Below are 16,772 nucleotides of genomic sequence, written 5' to 3' on the forward strand. Positions count from 1 at the left end.
GAATTTCAGGTCGTGACACTTTCAGATTTCTCGGAAAGTTTAGTCAAATTTGAAAGTCTACGAGGAGGCTTTCCTAAAATTTGCTACAACTTCTTTAGTTAAAATTAGTATTATTATTTTGTTCTCCGCTGCATTTTATTTCTATTTGATCTGTTCTGTAAGAATCGTTCCCCTCGAGTTTCAAGCATATATTGGCCTAATCCTGAGAGGGATGTGTATTGGAATGGTAGAACTAGTCAAAATAGTAGTACACTTGCCTATTTGGATAAAATGGGAAGATTTTCTCAAATCACCTGCTATAATTCACCTTACTGCTATAACTCCTTGATTTAAACTGCTATCTCATACAAAAAGTGCTCCTACGTTAAGTCCTTGAATTGGTTGACCATGTTCCAAATGCCATCCAGTTTGCTTCAACCGTAGTTAATTAGTGAAGATTTCTAATGCAACTAGATGTTAGCTTAATTTTCTGGGACCACATAGTGTTTCGGTTTCTTCTTGTGGCTATAATTATATATGAAGAACCTTCATTGAAATTAATGTTTTTGGGGCGTATATGTCAGTCCATTTTGTCACAGTTTTTCCTTGAATCCTTACAAGGCATGTATCATAGCCTATAACTCTTGTTTCTTAAGATTTCATACCTTGCTTTGTCAAGATCCTTTCCTATGCCACATGAAACATATGCTGCAGTATACTCTCACTCTCTAGGACTGCATTTATATCATTCCCCACTCAAAAATCGTACTTTATTTGTCTATGCATATTTTGGATATAACTAATTTCATTATGTTCCTTACACTGCTTTCTGCTTTCTTCTAGCAGGGACATGGTACTTAACCAATAGTGCCGATCAAGGATGTCGTCCACCAAGAAACAATTGCAAGGCACTTAATATTTTATTTTCTTTTTTGGGTCATATGTATATGCATACAATGCCAATGCACATTGAAGTATCATATAGTATATATGTAATTGCTATTTTAGTAATTGGAATATTTATAATATTCGGCTTGAGAAATTCTTTTGATGTTTGTTACATATTATTGAATGCTTTTAATATTGGTTGGAAATTGATATGAATATCCCTATATTAAATTTTAGAGTAACATGTTGTTACTGGAAATGTATATAATTATGGTCATTAAAGTTGTTGAGAAAATAGGTATTAGTGGCGACATAATTTTTTCACAAAAAAATTAGTATTTGTTGCGATATGAAAGTTGACACTGTTGGTTTCTTTATCTTGTAGCGACCGAAGTCGCTACAAAAAGACATTAATCTTTTCATGGATTTACCACTTTTGTGGCGACAAAAACTTGCCACTAAACATATATTATTTTGTAGTGATGGTAGTCGCATCTAAAGCTCATATACAGTGGCGACAAAACTTGCCACTGCATATGTAATGTTTTGTAGTGATAGTAGTCGCAGCTAAAGGTGAATAAACATCGTCGACCCGAATAATATTTATTCTTGTGAAATTGTTTTTTGTAGTGTATTTGTATACTTTTTGTGGCGACCATGTCACTACAAATGTGTGGTTTTTGTGGCGACTCGTAATATCACCGCAAATGACATTTAGTTATGGTTGTACTTGCAGCAACACGAAAGTCGCCACTAATAAGTTTTAGCGATGACTTTCATAAAGTTGCAGCGACTTTGGTCGCCACAAGAAGGCTGAATTCTTGTAGTGAACTAAAAGTTTGGGGAGTCAAAAAAACAACTCCACAAAAGTTAGTAGACTATTTAGTATTGATCCACATAAACAAAACATGCCATTTTCTCTCTAGTGGATCTGTTTAGAAAGTCATCAGGTAATTGAAATTAGTATAATTATTAGGGTAGTGATTACACATCCTAATAATTACACAATATTATAAATACGATGACCTATTTGTTTGTCATTATGTAATTACAGTGTAATTACCATTGTACTGTTTGGTTACACTAGTGTAATTACACAGCTAGATTAATTTTAAATGTAAAATTAATTATCAAAAATTAAAGTTAAGATTTAACAAATATATATCTTTATAAATAATATTAAATTTGACATTTAAGATAGATATTGTTTCTTGAAATATATTAATTACTAATCATATATTTGTACTAATATTAAAAAACTAATATATATATATATATATATATATATATATATATATATATATATATATATATATATTTTCAAATTAATAATATTTTACTTTAATCAATTAAAAATGAAAAGTGCATATTTTATAAGAACATCATGGACTGCATACTTGATAAAATGATTATTTATAAATAATGCCATAACATTACTCAAATGTTTTACGAAAAAATAATTTGTCAATTCTAACTGAAAAATGAATGTCATACAATCTAAATTAATGGAGTAAGTGAATACAGTAAAGCAAATAAAATGGAAACTAAAATATAACATAAATTCAAAATCCAAAAAAAACATAATACTCATATCTAAAATTATAACATAACATAAAATAAGTTTCAATATAATTTAAGTAAATATAATTCAAAAGAAAAGAAAACATAAATCTATAACCTCATTCAAATGAGATTCTACTTTAGTGATCACTCATTATATGCTAAATTTATTAATGATTAATTATTTCTAATATTAGGTGGAGTAGTTTCAAAACTAGACTAATAACACAATTGTGCTAAATGAAGGGAAAAAACGAGCAACTACATAGAATCACAAAAAATAAAAGCTGGAAAACGAGACTATTATTTACATATTAAAAAGTAATCTATCATTTTAACATAGTTAAGTTTGCATATAACCTCATCCAATAACAAAATTCAACTTTAACGACATCACTCATTATAAGTCAAGTTTGTGGATGACTTATTCTTTCTAAAATTACGAGGTATAATTTTTTAGAAATTTTAGAATAATAACATAGATAAATATAATAAAAAATAAAAAATAACTAAGAAAGAAACAAAATATGAGAATTAGGTAGAAACACGCGAACTAAAGGTTGGGAAATAAGAAATAAGAAAATAAAGCATAAATAATATAAAAAAATAATATTTGAAAAAAAGAAATCAAAAAGTTAAAAATAGAAAAAAGAAAAAAGAATAAAAATAAAAAGTAATTAAAAATAAAAGAAAATAGATTAAAAAATAACTTTGTAATTATACAGTATGATGACCAGCAAAAAGAAAAGAGATTCAAAACATAACGGTGATTACATTCAATTATAGCCAAATTTAATTACAAGGTGACTTCCGAACAGCCTTACAAAAATGAACAAATAAATGTATACAAAAGACAAAACAGAAAAAGAAAAGAAAGAGAAAACCAGTGCAGAAAAGTGCTTAGCTTAGTTGATAATGGTGAGATAGCGGAGAATGACATTGGTAGTTTGCCGGAATGGACCGAGCTGCTCTGAAAACCCTTAACGCCGTAGCTTCCCCTCTCCATTTCAGGGCAAAAACTTCACTATTCCGTCCATTTTTATTGCACAATCTCCATTTCCCTCTCTTATCTCCATCTACACGTTTATCTCCACTTCGTTCTCTATGTACGTCTATTAATCGAACATTTTCTCATTTTCCCCTTCGGGCTTATCTAAACTATTGATATATTGAACTCCCAATTAGTTTTCTTTAAGCTGGGTTTATCTGTTGCAGGTGTAAGAAGTGATGCTATAACTATGCCTAATGAAGCCGGCGAGACAGCAGTTGAAAAAGCTCAGAATAAACTTCTGCAAGTTGTGTTAGTCTCTCCTCAGGTACTGAACAAATATTATCTACTTTTTTGTCTTCCTACGTTAGCCTAGCTTTGGACATACAATTAGTTAGTTTTAGGAATATATTGTGAAAAATAACGAGAAAAGCACCCAGGGTTTAGTTCAAGCGGCAAAGGTAGAGGTTTCAGACTTAGGTCATAGGTTCGAGCCATGCGCCCCTGCACTATACGAACTAAGCCTGTTATTTAAGTGGAAATGATAGAAGGGTGAGTCCATTATCCCGAAGTTTTGAAGATTGCGGTTGGTCCTAAGGGTCGGTCTCAGATGGATTTCTCGGTCATAATAAAAACAAGAAAAATAAGAGGAATGCGTCATAAACAAGGAGTGTTGAGAAAGGTGTTACATAACTCATTAGAGGGTAGATTAGTCATTTCACTATACTCAACCAATTAGAATTAAGTAGGTGGTTAAGTTAGTTAGACAAGTGTTAATATATATATACACACATGTGTATGTGCACTTGAAACAATAATTTTTCTCATTTTTCATCATCTTCTTCTCTCTTCCGTCTTCTTCCTCTTCTTCTATACTGGGTCTGTACCTTTCTGCTCTTCTTCTTCTTCTTCTTAATACAATTTCATGGTATCAGAGCCATATCTAATAATCTCTAGCCTGTGGTTCGATCTTAATCCCACAAAATCTACTTTTACTAGCCTGTGGTTCGATCTTAATCCCACAGAATCTACTTGCCAATTACTGTTAGTGTTCTTGAGTTCTTGGTTGACAATGGCGATTGAAGATCAGCTGAATCATACAACTGAGCACCATACTCATGCACCAGCTCCAACTCCTACATTGGGAGTGAATCAAGCACCTGGAATAGACTACAATCATCCGTTATTTCTGTCTCCTTCAGATATCAGTGGAATTCAAATCATATCGTTCCAATTGACAGGTATTGAAAACTATTCTATCTGGTTTAGATCTATGCGAGTAGCTCTATTGGGAAGGAACAAATTGGGGTTGGTAGATAGTTCTTGTACTAAAGAAATTTTTTCAGAAATAATGTGGAATCATTGGGAAAGAGTTAATGCAATAGTCCTTTCTTGGATCATGAATTCTGTAGCTAGTGGATTATTAGGTGGAATTATGTATGCTTCAAGTGCTCAAGCAGTTTGGAATGATTTGTATGAAAGATTTAACAAAGTAGGCGGTGCAAGATCCTTTAATCTGCATAAAGAAATTGCAACCTTAAGTCAAGGAACTGCCTCTGTGTCTGTTTATTTTTCATAATTGAAGGATTTGTGGGAAGAATTTGAAGCATTGGTTCCATCCCCTGGTTGTGATTGTGAAAAATCAAAAGAATTTGTAGTGCATTTGCAGAAATTGAAATTGTTTCACTTCTTAATGGGGTTAAATGACTCATACAGTCAAGCAAGAAGCCATATTCTATTAATGAGCTCCATGCCTACTGTCAATCAGGCATATGCAATGATCATAAGTGATGAAAGCCAAAAAACAGTAGCAGCTTCAACAAGATTATTAGGTGCAAATTCAACTAATGTTGCCGGACAATATGATGTGGCTATGTACTCAAGAACAGGTGGAAATCAAAGGTTTAATCAGAAAGTAAAGAAGAACTACAATGTTCAATGTGAGTTTTGCAAACTCAGAGGTCATAGCAAAGAAAATTGTTACAAAATTGTGGGGTATCCTAAAGATTTTAAACTCCGGAAGAAAGGGGGAGTTGGGAACTATACTGCTCATAACACACTGACTGAATCTGCAGCTCAAAACAATCAATACACAGGAAACACAAGGTTCAATAATGCAGCTGCCTATAATGTTCTAAATGTAGACAATTTGCAGAACAACTAGACTGCAGGAAATGCATTTGGCCAGTTCACTGGATCAATAGATACTGCAAACCAATCAATGAGGCAGAACATGAGTAATCAACTTAAATTGCAAGGTCAGCTGACCAGTTGCACCTTTACTAAAGAGCAGTATGAGCAGATCCTCCATATGCTAAACAACAATGCTGGGCCAACTTCTAATGCCAATGTAGCAGGTACATCTAAGTATTTTAAAGACTAGATAATAGACACTGGGGCTATCAGCCATATGATAGCAGACATGGACTTGTTGGACAAGTCTACTATAGTTCAAACTCAGTATCCAAAAAGAGTGTTTATGCCTAATGGAGATGTGACACATGTTACACACACGGGAGCTAGTACCTTAGCAAGTAGAAACACAATAACTAATGTGTTTTACATTCCTCAATTCAAATTCAATCTACTCTCAGTTTTTAAACTGACAAAAGAGTTGAGATGCTTAGTAGCCTTCTTCCCTGATTTTTGTATTTTTCAGGAGCTCTTCACTGGGAAGGTGAAAGCGATTGGTAAGGAAGATGATGGTCTGTACATACTAAGAAGTCAAGCAGCTGGAAACAGAAGTGAAGTTACTCTTACAGCTACTGAAAGTTCAGCCAGTTATGATTTCAGCTCAGTAGAGGATATAGATTTATGGCACAGGAGATTTGGACATGTATCAGCAAATGTACTTAGGAAGTTACTACCTATTAAACTAGAGCTTATAGCAGAAAAAGTGAATAAGTGTGCTGTATGCCCATGTGCAAAGCAAACAAGACAACTTTTTCCTACTAGTTGCATTAAAACTACTGCTTCATTTGATTTGGTTCATGTAGATCTTTGGGACCATATAAAGTAGCTACATTTGATGGTAACAAGTATTTCTTAACAGTGGTGGATGACTTTTCCAGAACAACATGGCTGTTTTTGCTCAAACTTAAGTCTGATGTCTGCATTATTCTTCAACAATTCATAATGCTTGTAAGGACTCAATTTAACAAAACAATTAAAGTCATCAGAACTGACAATGATACTGAGTTTGTCAATACAAGTATACAACCTACAACAATATGTTCAATAATCTTGGGATAATCCATCATACAACCTGTGCCTACACACCACAACAGAATGGTGTGGCTGAAAGAAAGCACAGACATATTTTAGAAGTCACATGAGCAATTAGATTTCAGGGACACATACCTATAAGGTTTTGGGGATACTGTGTATTAGCTGCAACCTATCTGATTAATAGAATGCCAAGTTCTGTACTAGCAAACAAGTCTCCATATGAGAAATTGTATGGGAAGAAGCCTTCACTAAAACATCTTAAAGTACTAGGATGCTTATGCTATGCAAAAATAGTGCAAGAACAAGATAAACTGATGCCCGGGTCTAAGGCAACCATTCTTATGGGATATGCAACCTCTCAAAAGGGATATCTACTATATGACATTAACAACAAGACCTTCTTTGTCAACAGAGATGTTATCTTCAAAGAAGACATCCTTCCATTCAAAACTCTCAATCAAACCAAAGTTCAGCCTATTTTCATGACTAACAGCCTTCAACAAATATCAGAGGAACCAGTCAGCCATTCACTACTGAAGTTATTGAACCAAGTCATAATGACTTTCAAACAATTGAAGTTGGTGATTTCCACAATGGTACAGAAGATTCAAATCGACAAAGCCCAAACTTATCAGCTGATCAACTACAGCATACTACCTCTGAAGCATCACAACAGAACACAATATTTGAGGTAGCAACTGAAACCTTACCTTCAAATACTATTCAAGTTCAATCATCTAGTCAACAAAATTCTACTCTGTCAACAAAAGAGACTTTGAAGAAATCAAATAGAGACAAAAGACCACCACTTTGGATGAAAGACTTTGTGTCTTTAAACATTCAACAGGAGCCTCCCTATGCCTTTTCTAAATTCATAACATATGAAAATATTTTTCCTACCTATCAATCCTTTATTGCTGCATCTTCTTCTGTATCTGAACCTGCAAACTACCATGAGGCTGTCAAAGATCCTAGATGGATAGATGCCATGAAGGCTGAGATTGAAGCCTTAAAAAACAATCACACTTGGGATATAGTTCCACTACCTGAAGGTAAATCACCTACAGGATGCAAGTTGATTTACAAAATAAAGTATAAAGCTACAGGGGAAATTGAAAGATTTAAAGCTAGGTTGGTCGCAAAAGGATTTAGCCAAAAAGAAGGAATTGACTACCAAGAAACGTTTTCACCAGTTGTAAAAATGAAGACTATAAGGACTGTCCTAGCAATAGCTGATGCCAAACATTGGCATATACATCAAATGGATGTATATAATGCATTTCTTCAAAGGGACCTCTATGATGATATCTACATGGATTTACCTCAAGGATTTAACAGTCAGGGGGAGAGGAAACCAGCATGTAGACTTATTAAATCCTTGTATGGATTAAAACAAGCACCAAGGCAATGGAATGCCAAGCTAACTGAGGCTTTACTGAAAACTCACTTCCATCAGAGTCAATATGATCACTCATTGTTCTTCAAAAAGACATCATAAGGTATCACTATAGTTTTAGTTTATGTTGATGACATGCTTATAACTGGAGATAGCCTAAAGCTAATTGAAGACACTAAGACAGGTCTACCACAAGTATTCAAAATGAAAGATTTAGGTAAACTCAAATATTTTTTTGGCATTGAGTTTGCAAGATCCAGTCAAGGAATCCTAATGCATCAGAGAAAATATGCACTAGAATTGATCTCGGAAACAGGCCTGGGAGCAGCAAAACCTGCCATAACTACTTTGGATTTCAACATGAAGTTAACTACCAGAGAGTATGATGAATATGTCAAAAAAGACAAGGATGTCGACCAGACATCTCCTTCAGTGTTCAAACATTGAGCCAATTTTTACAGAAGCCTAAAAAATGTCATATGGAAGCTGCACTCAAAATTGTAAGATATCTAATAGCCTGTTTGACCAAGCTGGAGAAATCAGCTTATTTTGAGAAGTGCTTTTTTTAAAAGTGCTTTTGAAAAAAGTATTTTTGGAGAGAATCAGTTTGTGTTTGGCTAATCATTCTGAAAAGCACTTTTGAGCAATAATTTGTGTTTGGCCAAGCTTTTCAGAAAGTGATTTTAAGTATCAAATTACGAATAAGGACATTAATAAATTTACTTAATAGTTAATATTATAAGTAAATAAATAATCTTAAATTTTTTTTATTGCAAGAAATAATTAAATCTTTTCATTTTATTTAAATAAAATATGAAAATAAAATTTAAAAGTACTTAATTCTTTTAATATAAGTTAAATGTATTAAAAATTATTCAACAAATATAAAAGCATTCACCTCTAAATTCACTATATATTAGAAAACTATCCTAAAAATAATAAGAAATTTTTATACATTAATATCATAAGTATTAGGTTTAACGGTTATTTTGGTATATACTATATTTTGTTAAGGGTATTTTTGGTAAGAAGAAAAGTCAAAACTGTTTCTGCTTCTGCTTTTGGGAAGAAGCTACTTTTTTCTGCTTCTCAGAAACTTGCTTCTTCTTCTTCCCAAAAATACTTTTTTTCCCCCAAAAAACTTGGCCAAACACCTCAAGTTAGAAAAATAAGTGCTTTTGAGAAAAAAACACTTTTAGCCTCTTGAGAAGCTTGGCCAAACAGGCTATAAAGCAACAACCAGGACAAGGAGTTCTTCTGTCCAACAAATGCAGCAATGAAGTTACAGCATACTGTGATGCTGATTGGGCAGCCTGCCCTCACTCTAGAAAATCTGTATCTGGTTATTTGATCAAACTTGGTGAGTCATTAGTTGCTTGAAAGTCTAAGAAACAAACTACTGTTTCCAGAAGCTCAACAGAAGTTGAATATAGGAGTCTTGCATCAACAGTAGCAGAGTTAATTTGGCTACTTGGACTAGTAAAAGAACTGGGAATTGATGTTAAACAGCATGTGAATGTTTATAGTGACAACAAGGCAGCTATGCAGATTGCGGCAAATCCAGTTTATCATGAACGTACCAAGCATATCGAAATCGACTGTCATTTCATTAGGGAAAAGATCTTGCAAGGCTTGATCACAACAAAATACATTCCTACAAGAGATCAACCAGCTGACATTCTGACAAAAGGACTTAATCGAGTTCAACATGAATATCTCAATTCCAAGCTAGGAGCTTTGAACATCTTTGCACTTCCTAGCTTGAGGGGGAGTGTTGAGAAAGGTGTTACATAACTCATTAGAGGGTAGATTAGTCATTTCACTATACTCAACTACTTAGAATTAAGTAGATGGTTAAGTTAGTTAGACAAGTGTTAATATATATATACACATGTATGTGCGCTTGAAACAATAATGAAAGAATAACATTTTCTCATTTTTCATCATCTTCTTCTCTCTTCCGTCTTCTTCCTCTTCTTCTCTACTGGGTCTGTACCTTTCTGCTCTTCTTCTTCTTAATACAATTTCAAGGAGAGACTAGTAGTAGACTAGTACTCCCTCTGTTCCAGTTTATGTGAACCTATTTCCTTTTTGGTCCGTTCCAAAAAGAATTACCCCTTTATAAATTTGGAAACAATTTAGCTTAAACTTCCTATTCTACCCTTAATGAGAAGTTTTTATAACCACACAAATACTCTGGACCCCTTTTTGACTTGTTTAGGACCACAAATTCCAAAAGTCTTCATTTTTTCTTAAACTCCGTGCTCAGTCAAACAGGTTCACATAAATTGGAACGGAGGGAGTAGTAGGTATTAAGTGGAATTGGGATCTTACACTTTCTTTTCACAACCTATAAAACGGTTAAGTAGTTGGATATGCTATTGATAGAGTACTATCTGAACATGAATGAATTGGAATTTGTGAGCTGGAATATGTGCCTGTCTATAAAGGAAGTTAAATATTATTTTGCCAATCAAATTACTTAGTTTTGCAATGTGAATTAGGCATTTCTTGATTTCTAGATGGGTTGGAATTCCACTAAATGCAATCAATTATTAGTGTCTGCTTCGTACTAGAAGTAACTATAGTATAATCATAAATCTAATACGCAGTGTTAGTGAATGTCTTTTGAGCTACAGACACACACTGAGGCCAAAATATATAGTAATTTTTAAATAAATCTGAGGCAAAAGTATCAGGTGCTGCAACCTTAAGTATCCTAGTTCAGTTTTCTTGAGCTTATCAGTTGGTTGGGTGGTTTTGCAATAATTAACATGTTAAGGATATAAGGGACTGTAACAGTGTTAATGGTTCTTTTACTTATTAAGATCTTGACAAATGTCAAGATTTTGGAATGGTTTGGGTTTAGTGTAAGTTACAGATTCAATTTTGATGGGCCGTATGATGTAACCTAGCTAAATAAGCTTGTTTATCTTCCCAAAGTTATTACACTGTTTGTCGCCAGCGTGTTGGATAATTATTTCCTCTGTGTGGTATTTGAACTGGAGAAGGTGACAAAAACAGGTAGGAGTCTGGCAGAAGTGTATGACCGTCCAGTGTCCAACCATGTTAACCTGACTTAACTTTTCAGTTCATTTAGTCCGTCTTGAGAAACTTTCTATTTCTTTCCCCTATCTTAACAAATTAAGGAAATTTCTCTTTCTCTTCCCTCTCCCCGGCCCCGCCTCCCATAGGTAATTAAAGGTATTTTTTTCTAACTTAAAGAGTCTGTAAAAAAGATTCTTTTGATTAAAAGGTATTGATAGCCGATGCTTTGATACAGTTTGAGATTTGACAGTTTCCATCAGCTTGGTCTAGCTGGAGATACATGGATTTTTGTCTGCAATTTGTTAGTGTATAAAGAAGTTAAATAGGTGAATCATACAACGTTATCATTCTATGCCATAGGATGTTTACATTTTCTCTTTGATGGTGTATTTATTACTTCATCTTCATAAGCAGGGAAACTAACGATCACATAAACATTAGAACACATATTATTGGATTGCAAAACAACTGAATGGTTCCATCTCTTCTATTTCTCTGTATCAACAGATACCTGGAAACACTGGAAGCATAGCAAGAACTTGTGCAGCCTCAGCTGTTGGACTGCACCTAGTTGAGGTATCTATGCACATTTTTTAGTTTAAGTATCTCTGTAGTAATTTTGCATGGTGCTAGAACAGCTGTTACTTTTGACCAGTAAAATATACTGGCTTCTTTTACTAGTGACATCAAGACCCGTATTTTAATTTTCTTTGCTTCTGCAGCCGTTAGGATTTCCAATTGATAATACAAAGTTGAAGCGCGCTGGACTTGATTATTGGCCGTATCCTTTCAGCAGTTCACTAGTTGTGATTTTATAATATCTTTGATCTAGGAGAGTGTTCCTGTGCAATGTACTGATATCCGAAACTCTTCATAATCTTTTATACTTGTTTTTTTACTAATTGCTGTGAAACTGCAAATTATCATTTATATTCTTTAGTTTGTTAGTTTTATTTTCGGATTCTTTGCCTGTTTCTTGACTTGCCAGATCTTTTGACATCTATTTTTGATATAGTTGGAGAGTTATGAATAGCTGCTCAATACCCATAGCTTTACTCATTGATTGTCCTGTTTTGCTGCATTTAATCATTTCTTCGGTTAGTCATGTTTTCAAATGTCAGTATTTCAATTATAAGAGTTCTCTTATAGTGCGTGTATCTGTAGTCTGTAGATCTCTATATTGTATGGTTGGCGATTTTCAGAAAGTTTTCAACTGTTAACTCTTCGCAACAGATACGTTGTTGTCAAAGTGCATCGGTCTTGGGATGAATTCCGCGAGTATTTCAGGGGACAGGTCTCTTTTTACCCCATTCGTCTACCTTCAAAACATTCAGATGACTTGGACTAAATTCATTCTTTTTCCTTCTGTTCAGGCTGGGGAAAAGAGGCTGTTGGCATTTACAAAGAGAGGAACAACTACACATTCAGTAAGTTAGATGTTTTTTTTCTACTCATATTTTCTCTCAGCTTTTACCCCCGGGAAATTTATTAGCAAATTGAAAATAAGTTATTCTGTCTTGACTTGGGAACAAAACATAGAATGAAATCTTTTTGCTGTCACTGTAAATTCTGTAATGGTACACTAAATGCTGGTGCTGCAGATTTTCGTCTAGTTTATCTGACATAGGCCATAAAGTATTTGGGTGCAAGACTAATTTAAATTAAATTAATTTTAGGCCTAGTCGAAATTATTTTGGATGATGCCCTACAGTTTTTCTGATCAACCACCTCTTGCTGTCTTAAATACTTTCCTTCTCTCTCTCATGTTCTAAGAATTTCAAATGATTTTGAGCATATCATTTCAGTTGCTCTCAGCTTTCCTTTTTCCTTACAGTTTTATACTATTATTCTTCCTCGGTGACTCCAACAAGTTTGGAACTGAGCCATAGTTGAGTTACTGGTGAGCGTTTTACCGAGAAGCCAAATGCTGTCTGTGTCTGTCTAAAGAAAAAAGTAACTACTTTTAGCTGTTGCTGATCTAGCCATACAAAAAATTGGCAGTCGTTTCTTTTATGTTATTTCCTTTTATTTGGCTGCTGAGGTTGGAGAAGTAGGAGGCAGAAGGCACAAAGGAAAATAATTTCGATAGAACAAGGAAATGGTAGACGACACCACTTTAATTATTTGTTTCCAATAGGTGGACAGAAAGGAGCAAAAATTATGTTTCCACTTTGCTTTCTTGACTGCATTTGAAAATTGTAAGGAACATGGCTAAATTGGAACTCTTCTTGGCTCCAGAAGTATTTTTTATTGACAAGCCGAAGATTTTCCTCTTACAGTTCTTACCAAGCCAAGCATTGTTGCTTTTCTCATCTAAGGTTATCTGTCTAATGAAACACACTATGTTAATTAAGGGTATTCGTGCCGATCCACTCCCTTTCACGATGAAAGCCGGATTAATACAAGCAAATCCTTCCTTATAACGCGAATTTGATGTAACTCTAGTATCATTGATGCAGGACTTCTCCTACAAAAAGGGTGATTGGCTTGTATTTGGCTCAGAAACTAAAGGATTACCACCTGAAGCCCTACTTGATTGCAAGAGTGAATCTCTTGGAGGAGGAACCCTACGTATTCCCATGGTTGAAACATACGTTAGGTGCTTGAATTTATCGGTAAGTGTTGGTATTGCTGTATATGAAGCTTCTCGACAAATAAACTATGAACAACTTCAGTGTCCACCTGACACTAGTATGGATATCGAAACATCATTTGTTACTGAAGATATTTATGCTTAACTTCTTTGTTTTGCACTTCTACTAATCCTGTTATGTGTCTTACCCAATGAAGCAGCAAACGAGAAAGATAAACATATCTAGATATTAAAATGTTTAATATCTTAGTTATTGAGTTCTCACTCCTCTTGTCTTGCCATTTTATGGACAAGCTTTGGCCCACGACTTTTGTACGCAATATATAAGCTAAAAACGCCTCTTTTAGGTCATCTAACATATTAGGAAGAGGGAAAAAGCCACGACAAAGCTGTGGAGGTCGGAATTCATCAAGTTCCATCTTTCTTCCACCAAACTTAGTAATTTTTATGTTTCTTTATATGATTTGTTGTTTGGCTACCATGTCTATATGGAGCTAAACTTCACGTTCTAGGGTTGTGGTTCTTTCATGACTATTGTTATTCGGATATTGATTTTGACTTCTTGATTTATCATATTAGTTTATTTATTCAATCTTACGCTTAATTATTTAATTGCTTGATCACCAATTGAATACTATCTGCGAATCTAGAATTGAACTCGAAAGTGGGAATTCTATATTGCATATAGGATTGAGTAGGGCAAGTTCTTGAACTCGGGCATCGGGGAACGGATTCGTAGTTAGGATAGACATATACCTAATTGCCTTGCTTGGTTGATTTACAGGAATTATAAATGCGTTCTTGTTGATTCTAACTCCATAGACATATAGGCGTTAGGTTAGCTTGAATAGGCGAGTAAGAACTCGACAGATTCTTATGAGCATTAACCCTGTCAACCAATAAGCTAGATAAATTAGTCGGTCAATTCAATTGAAGAATACAATAGGATTGTTAGATAGCCCGTAACCCTAGATCGTTTTCATTACATTGATATCATAAAAATCTGCTCTTTCTCTGTTCAAAGTTTATTATTTATATTTTTTTATTTAATTAGTTTAGAATAAAATATTTTTAGGTTTAATTCTTGTTTAGATAATTAGGATAGTCTAATTTAGTTAATAGTTAATCATAAGTCCTCGTGGGTTCGACATCCGACTTTTAGTCACTTTATTACTTGACGACCGCGTATACTTGCGTGAGTGTGTTTGGTCGCAACAAGTTTTTGGCGCCGTTGCCGGGGACTTAGAAATTAGCTATTTTTCTAGATTAGACATTTTTTTTATCTATTCAATTTTTTTAGTTTAGTTAGTATTTGTTATTTATTTTAACATGGCATCTTGGAATGAAAATTATTCGAATGATGGTTATTCTTATTTTGATGATCCTTGTCCATATTGTGGAAGACCCCACTGGTGGAAAAATTGTCAGAATATTCCCGGGACTGATTTGTGCGCACAATCTCAATCCTTTGAGTGGAATATTTGTAATATGTGTGGTGGTCAAGATGGCCATTGGGATGGTTGTCCTAATCCTGTTCATCCTTCTCTGAGCCCTTATTATGATCTTTCTAATGACGTTTCTGAGTTTGATAGGGGCAATGAAGTGCAGGATATGGAGCCTGATGCATATATTAGGGATATTCTGAGACAAGTAGCAGAGCAACAGGATGAACTCAAAAAAGATATGAAAAGAATGAGGGCAGCAATCACAAGAATGAAGGCCAATATGAAAGAATTGAATGAAGAGAGCGAGTACCAACAAACAGATAATTTTGAAAAAGTGGAGATTTTGAGCCATATGTCGCTGGTGGAACAATCCGAAAGATTAGAAATATATGAGGCTCAATGTGAGGAAATTACAAATGAGATGAGATACTTTATAGAAGGAAGAGCCAAATTGGGACAAGAGATCGATAAATTTGGTACTACTATTCACGACTTAGAGGCTCAATTGAATACAAAGGTTGATGCGTCTAACGCCCAACAAAATAGTAATGAGTTGTCAGAAGCTGAAAAGGAGCTTATACGCCAAATTGAGGAGCTAAAAGTGGAGAGCCAATCATTCGAGCATATTTCTGTTGATGATGCCCATGTTGAGAAAAGTACACTAGAGCCATGCGAGGTAGCAGATAATGTTATATTTGAAGACTCTAATGTGTGCACATATGAGGATATAAATAGTAATACAATTCTAAAGTTGGGGCGTGTTGGTCCTCATTCTAAACATTTTTCGACATTGTATTTGGATGATGACATGGAAATCGAGTCATCTAAGCCTTTGGAGGAGTCAATGGAAGAGGAACATGATGCCTATATTTTTGAATTTGTCATGCCAAAAAGCAAAAAATACATTCCTCATCTAAAGGCCGAGAAGTGTAGAGTGAAAAATTTATTACTTGGCCTGGTTATCTTTGTAGCCCCACCACTGGAGCATAGCCGCAAACTGGATGCCATGTTAGGGGCTCAATTCATAAGTTCGAGGTGGAGGCAAAAAGTGGTTCACGTCGTGCCGCTGCGTTAAATCAGGCGCTTGTTGGGAGGCAACCCAGCTTTATTGCTTTCTTTTATTTTTGTTCACTTTTTATTTTATTTTATTTTTATTATTTTGTAGTATTTATTTTTGTTGCGACCGGCTTTGCTTCCTATGCTCATAATCCTACAAAACAAAAATAAATACTACAAAATAATAAAAATAAAATAAAATAAAAAGTAAACAAAAATAAAAGAAAGCAGTAACGCTGGGTTGCCTCCCAACAAGCACCTGATTTAACGTAGCGGCACGACGTGAACCACTTTTTGCCTCCACCTCGAACTTATGAATTGAGCCCCTAACATGGCATCCAGTTTGCGGCTATGCTCCAGTGGTGGGGCTACAAAGATAACCAGGCCAAGTAATAAATTTTTCACTCTACACTTCTCGGCCTTTAGATGAGGAATGTATTTTTTGCTTTTTGGCATGACAAATTCAAAAATATAGGCATCATGTTCCTCTTCCATTGACTCCTCCAAAGGCTTAGATGACTCGATTTCCATGTCATCATCCAAATACAATGTCGAAAAATGTTTAGAATGAGGACCAACACGCCCCAACTT

The 16,772-nt window shown here is 34.5% G+C and overlaps 1 protein-coding gene across 3 annotated transcripts; it reads left to right on the forward strand.

Moving 5' to 3' along the window:
* Nucleotides 1-3,238: 3,238 nt before the first annotated feature.
* Nucleotides 3,239-15,798, forward strand: LOC107820968 (uncharacterized). Of its 3 annotated transcripts, XM_075238897.1 has the most exons (8): nucleotides 3,250-3,533; nucleotides 3,643-3,743; nucleotides 11,595-11,663; nucleotides 11,810-11,868; nucleotides 12,321-12,381; nucleotides 12,461-12,514; nucleotides 13,547-13,702; nucleotides 15,273-15,798. In XM_075238897.1, exons 1-8 carry the CDS (start codon nucleotides 3,383-3,385, stop codon nucleotides 15,279-15,281), a joined length of 660 nt encoding a protein of 219 aa, XP_075094998.1. In that variant the 5' UTR covers nucleotides 3,250-3,382; the 3' UTR covers nucleotides 15,282-15,798. The 3 variants fall into 3 exon arrangements, with proteins under 3 accessions (XP_075094999.1, XP_016502821.1, XP_075094998.1); XM_016647335.2 differs by lacking the exon at nucleotides 15,273-15,798 and having other exon boundaries at nucleotides 3,248-3,533; nucleotides 13,547-13,844; XM_075238898.1 differs by lacking the exons at nucleotides 11,595-11,663; nucleotides 11,810-11,868; nucleotides 12,321-12,381; ... (1 more) ...; nucleotides 13,547-13,702; nucleotides 15,273-15,798 and adding an exon at nucleotides 6,075-6,449 and having other exon boundaries at nucleotides 3,239-3,533.
* The last annotated feature ends 974 nt before the right edge of the window (nucleotides 15,799-16,772 follow it).

The sequence above is a fragment of the Nicotiana tabacum genome, chromosome 19 (assembly GCF_000715075.1).
Source record: "Nicotiana tabacum cultivar K326 chromosome 19, ASM71507v2, whole genome shotgun sequence".
Taxonomy (NCBI): Eukaryota; Viridiplantae; Streptophyta; class Magnoliopsida; order Solanales; family Solanaceae; genus Nicotiana; species Nicotiana tabacum.

Excerpts from the sequence above, each read along its gene's own strand:
- LOC107820968 (XM_016647335.2), top strand. The coding sequence starts at position 3,383 with ATGGACCGAGCTGCTCTGAAAACCCTTAACGCCGTAGCTTCCCCTCTC. Across the intron at positions 12,382-12,460 it reads GCGAGTATTTCAGGGGACAG|GCTGGGGAAAAGAGGCTGTT; the intron begins GTCTCTTTTTAC and ends CCTTCTGTTCAG. Across the intron at positions 12,515-13,546 it reads GAGGAACAACTACACATTCA|GACTTCTCCTACAAAAAGGG; the intron begins GTAAGTTAGATG and ends TCATTGATGCAG.